The sequence below is a fragment of the Notolepis coatsorum genome (assembly GCF_963971535.1).
Source record: "Notolepis coatsorum genome assembly, chromosome: 6".
In the NCBI taxonomy this organism is placed as follows: Eukaryota; Metazoa; Chordata; class Actinopteri; order Aulopiformes; family Paralepididae; genus Notolepis; species Notolepis coatsorum.
In genome coordinates this window covers 159,434,201-159,440,276 of record NC_140170.1, presented here as the reverse complement: position 1 = coordinate 159,440,276, position 6,076 = coordinate 159,434,201, and the positions used below count along the sequence as shown (strand labels likewise).

Below are 6,076 nucleotides of genomic sequence, written 5' to 3'. Positions count from 1 at the left end.
TGTTTTTTGCGCCTCTCCACCAGAGAGGGCCAACCAACCTTCTCATAAAGGACACAGTGTGTCGTATCTATCATTAGTGATGAATCTGAGGACAGAGTGACAGAGTCCAGGGATTTTTTTTAGGCCGCATATCGACACCTTAGGAAGTCCCACAGTAAACAGATAAACATGGTACAATGACAACAAGAACTTTTGCACAATAACGCTCTGTATTTTTATTCTAATTTAATGTATATACCCTACTACAATCCTGCACAATTGTACAGCCCTGTGACCTGTCCTATATTCTATTCTATTGTATTTTTATTCTAATTGAGTTTATACATTTTATTTTTATTCTTCTTTAATTGTCTGTTCATGTTGACGCATCAAATGACCAAGACAAATTCCTTGTGTATGTGCAAGCTTACTTGGCAATTTCTGATTCTGATTCTGATTGAATACAGTGCACAGGGACATTAGACTAATCACTCTCCATACATGTAATGCTACAGTATGTACATTAGTGTTACATGTGTGTTAACAGAATGGCCCAATGTCCTGAATATACATAGAAAACGCCTGTGTTGAAGGGGTCAGGTGGCGTAGCGGAGATTGCGTTCGTCACCAACACCGGAGACGCTGGATTCGCCTGTTCGAATCCAGCTCCCGGCATCAGCTTGGCTGGCCTCTCACACTAATACAATTGGCAGTATTAGAGGGTGGGAAAGCTGAAGGGTGGGTCCTGGGCGTTGTGGACAGCGACCCCTACAGTTCGGTCGGGGCGCCTGCTCAGCAAGGGTAGGAACTAGGGAGAGATAGTGTGGCCTCCCACACGCTACACTCTCCCCGGTGAGAACCTGCGCGGCCAGGCTGGCCTGCCGGCAGGCTGCACATGCGTCGGAGGAAAGCATGTGACAGTCTCCGGTCTCTCGGACCAACAGTAGGGGAAAGTACGCAACAACCAGGAAGGGAGAAAAATCGGGAAAAAGAGGGGAAGAAAGATATTTTTATATAAAAAAAAAAGAAAAAACGCCTGTGTTCCATCATAATTCCTCTTCTTCTGTTTGGCCTATTTGTTACAAATCATGAGCCAAAGCCTTTAAAGGAACACGCCAACATTTTGGGAAATTAGCGTATCGTCTTCTCTAGAGAGAGACAAGAAGATAGATACCAGTTTCCTCTCTGTGCGTTCAATAGAAAGCTATCTGGCTGCACGTTAGCCTAGCTTAGCACAATGAATGGAAGCGGACAGTGGTGTTAGTTGGACAATGCCTAGGCTAACCGACACTGTCCGCTTCCATTCATTGTGCTAAGCTAGGCTAACGTGCAACCAGATAGCTTTCTACTGAACTGAAAGAGTTTTGTCACCGAAACAGAAACAACCTAACAACCTTGCGTGTTGTTGTGATGATGTCGCGCTGTCGGGAGTCGCGCTGTTTCTATGTAAACTCTGCGCGCAACGCGTCCAAAAATGCGTCTTTAACATGCTTTATATCCTTATTTACTATATGCCGCGGTTAATCACTGAGTGATCTAATATGCATATTATTCAGAGCGAGAGGGGGGGGATTGTGTTTCTCACATTGACGCTGTCTGTCTGTCGCGCGTCTACTGTGCCGAGTCAAGCGAGCACATTCAGCTGGGGACTAGAAAGGTGCGCTCAGTAGAGCACAGATGTCCGCTGCGCAGCCAGAGAAAAGATGGAATTAATGTACTGTATGCATTCAGAAGTGCTGAATAAATGTTTTATGGACCCATAATGGTGATTATTTATTATTTAAGTTAAGTTTAGCCATAATCATATATTTTTCCATAATCATAATGTTCCACAACATTGGTAAAAAAAAATTCTATTCTATGAATCATTTTCGGCCTTTCGGTTTTCGGCCAACTGTTTTCTATTTTCGGTATCGGTTTCGGCCAAGAATTTCCCATTCGGTGCATCCCTAGTATTCACACGTAAGAAATGTACGCACAGAAGAAAACCATCTACACAGGAGGATTAGTCCATATGTCCCTATTATTGGTATGATTGAATCTTTGTGATTAGGTGGTGCTGCTGACCGATTGGTGAAGCGGGTTAAAACCCGAGAGCAGGCCATCTGTCGTGAGTCTCTGTGTGTTCTCTGGACTGCCCTCCCCAGCCACATCCAGACTGTCGACACCCTACTGTCCTTTAAAACAGCCCTCAAAACCCACCCTTTCACCCTTTGCTTTGGACCATTAACTGTTTTTGTTTTGTTCAGTTTTTTGTTGTTTACACCGTAAAAGCACTACATGAATTGAATGTAGTATTATTATCATCTCTCCGCCTCACCGCTCCGCTCCTCTGCTCCGCCGGTCCCCAGGTGTTCGCTCAGCCCGCTAACGTCTCCATCACCAAGATGGACGTGAACAACCTGGCGATGGTGATGGCTCCCAACTGCCTGCGCTGCCAGTCCGACGACCCACGCATCATCTTCGAGAACACGCGCAAGGAGATGTCCTTCCTGAGGATGCTCATCGTCCACCTGGACACCAGCTTCATCGAGGGGGTGGTGTAAGACCAAGAGCCTCCACCCTCGTCCTGACTGACCCCCCCCCCCCGCGCCCTGCCCGCCCGTCACCCCGGGGTAGAGCGGTCGTCCGGTAAATCCGGAGGTTCCCTGGTTCGATTCCCGCTCCTCCCGGGCAGCGTGTCGAAGTGTCCTTGAGCAAGACACTTAACCCCCTAACTGCTCCCGATGAGCAGGTCGGCACCTTGCATGGTTGCCTCCGCCGTCGGTGTGTGAATGTGTGAGTGAACGGGTAAAATGTGAGGAACAACATTGTAAAGCTCTTTGGATAAAAGCTGCTATATAAATGCACCATTTACCATTTACCCCCCCCCCCCCCCCCCCGAAGTCGAAGCATCTACGGTTACATACAAACGCATCGTCTCTGTCAAAAACACACTGGATATCACTTGAGTTATGACCGCCCCTGGCAAGTGAGGGAAATGCATGAGGCCAACCTGTCAGAAACATCAACACTTTTCTGTACCAATGTCTAACCCTGTTTGTAGCGACTGCGCTGTAAACGATACGGCACGTCGGACATCGGACCCTTCATGCTGACCTACTTTCCGACTGCAGAACAATGCACGTCGCCCGGGACTACGTTGTATGCGTGTGCGCCTCTTAACACCAAATACACGGTGAACGGCATGCAAGAAGGAATACTATGACAACTCTCGTGGTCATATCACATCTCAATCATATCTTATCACATCCTTGGAAAACCGGTTCTCACCCTGGTTCATTTGAATTGGTATTTTTTTTTATCTGCATGTGGGAAAAAAAAGGAAAAAAACAAACAGATTTTTCTGTAATTTCTTACTGAATATGTAGTGCTATGATTTCATTGGATAAGATTTCTAACAATATTTAGTTGGCAGAAATGGGAAACTAGCAGATAAACAGAACTATGGCCGCCTTATTTATAATCCACAAAAAAAAGAAAAAAAACAGTTGACGCTTAGCCCTTTTTTTCTGGCTGTTATGGTTTTACACAAGTTTGTGTGTGTGTGTGTGTGTGTGTGTGTGTGTGCACGCACACGTGTGTTTGTGTGTGGGTGAAAGACAGCCTTTTGGTAATAATGTGCTGAAAATAAGAGTATGAGGAATAAAGATCCTGTAACGATGTTTTATTAATAAGCTTTGCCTGCATTGTTTTTAGTAGTTGTACTGATTGGAGCCTGTATCACAGTCTCATTGTATGAGTAAGAGTAACACCACCACACCACCATCCTTTTGATGGACTGTAACAGAGCCTACATTTCAAAGCACAAACTGGAGAGATGTGTTTTAGACATTGAGTGCATTGCATTGACATCCACACGGTATTCGAATGCTATAGCTCGCATCCCGGCTATAGGGCCTAAAATAAGGTGATCGTATGCATCTTCATATCCTGATCATGAATATAATGTGTATACATAGGTCACCTGACCATAGAAAGGACAGTAAACGGGACGAGGTGTTCTCAGTATCCTGGCAATATCCAGGATATTCATATTTCAATATTCAGATTTTTCCTCGTGAGGAAGTGAGGTTATCTAGAGTTCATGTAAATGTCACATGGCGCTCACGCGGAATATGCAAGTATCGCGAGTAGATTCGCGATACTAAAGTGCACGTTAATGCACTCAATGTCATGTTGAAAGCTCTTTTTTTTTATTTTAATTTAATTTTTAGTTTCAGAGTGAAGTAAACACTGAACTGAAGCCAGAAGAGGAAGTTGTAATTACAGTCTATGTGGTACTAATGTGTACTGGTTATGTGTGAGCTATTCAACTGTCGATAGCCTTTTTCTTCTCCATTATCCGGGTAGTCTCTCAAATTGAGATTCTGCTCTTTTTTTCTTCGTGTGGTCTGTACTTTTCTTTGGCTCAGGTGTTGTGATGAAACGGGTGTTGGATATGATAACTGTTCTCGGCTTCCCCCCCGACAGGCTGAGCGATTCATTATTTTAACAGCTCCCACGCCGAGGGTAGAGAACATTTCGGCCGTAAAAACACTCTTGAGAATGTAGACGTCTTTGTCCCTCCCCGCCAAGGCTCTGCCAATGTAAATAAACGGTGCTTGTAAATAGAATTATCTCTTCGTCTGTGTTCTAATGATCCAGGGTAAAGGTGAAGCTTCCTGTTGCTCGGAAGAGGAGTAAAACCAACGTGTTTTTGTAATTACAGTTAATTTCCCCTGCTGTAAGCGCCTGCCTTCGACAAAATAGGACGGATTCAAACCACTATCCGTGTGTGTGTATATGTTTGTCTGTACTCTTGTCATAGTATGGAATGATTGTCCATAAATAAAGGTTTGTTTAATTGTAGATCGGTTGTGTTTCAGTGTGTTTCTGGTTCCATATATGTCTACAAACTTAATTAGATTAGTTTAGATTAGATTCAGATTTATTGTCATTATACAGCACAAGTACAGTACAATGAAAATAAGTTTTGCATTCAACCAGAGTGCAAATGTAACAGTAAAGTGCAATAGTAATATACAATGTACAGGTGATTAAACTGGGTACAAAATATACAAATTAGTACTACTGAGTGTAGTGCTAATCAGATGTATGTACAGAGTTGTAGTATAATATGTACAGTGATACAGGTATAAAGACAGTATGGTAGTAGTCATACTGGCCAGCAGCGAATCAAATGTTTACTAAATAAGAATAAAATGTTCACTTATACAAAATTATTACTTGCATAACAGTAAAACTCACTATGGCAGGTTGATAGCTAATTAAAGACATAAACTTAAAAGACATATTATATTTAATATGTTTCATACATTTTTGGGGCTATTGTAATCACTCCTGTCTGTATGTGTGTCTATGCGTATGTGTGTGTGTGCATCACAACCATGCCTCCTTTCTTTATTTCGATTTCAGTTCTGATCCAATTTGGATGAAACTTGGCACATAGTTTGACTGCAGGCCAGTATATTTCAAATGAGTCAACAACTGTATTTCACTTGAAATAATTTCACCACCATTGTCCATTGAAATCAATATTTAGATGAAACGTTAGACCTTTTTGGGACAGCAGCACTTTGTCTGCTGACTCATGTGTGTAGGGATCTCTTCTAGTTAGCTCTTTAATATCACCATAGAATCCTTGTTGTACCCTGTAGTAAATATATTATATAGTAGGACTAAACTAGACATTTGCTTGTCAGTGGTCGACTTTTTTTACCATGCCCCTAATCTGAGCCTTTGAAGAATGTTTAAAATTTTATGAGAATAGCACCACCATGAGGCCATTCACCTCCATTGTATTGGAGTGATGGCATACATCTCTATGGCAGATATCTCCAAAACTAGCCAAATCACACATCTGGACCGGTAGTGCACTTTGAGTGAGGGGGAAAATATGGTTTTGTTGTTGTTCACTTGTTACGAAGAATACTGTGATTTGAACGGAACCCTATTTTACCAGAAATTTTTACATAATTTTACATTAATAGGCACTCACTGTTTGTTTGTTCTTATTTGTTCTTATTTTTACTGTCTTTCTCAGATAAATAGCAGATAAACATAGAATATTACTGTAATTTTAACTGTTTTATTC

The 6,076-nt window shown here is 42.4% G+C and overlaps 1 protein-coding gene across 2 annotated transcripts in view; it reads left to right on the top strand.

Moving 5' to 3' along the window:
- The window catches only part of arhgap46a (Rho GTPase activating protein 46a), an 89,774-nt gene extending 84,944 nt beyond the window's left edge, over positions 1-4,830 (top strand). For both annotated transcript variants that reach the window (XM_084316459.1, XM_084316458.1), the window contains exon 10: positions 2,331-4,830. In XM_084316459.1, the coding sequence (XP_084172585.1) occupies positions 2,331-2,525 (195 nt within the window). In that variant the 3' untranslated portion in view covers positions 2,526-4,830. The remainder of the gene's footprint in view (positions 1-2,330) is intronic.
- Positions 4,831-6,076: the final 1,246 nt, after the last annotated feature.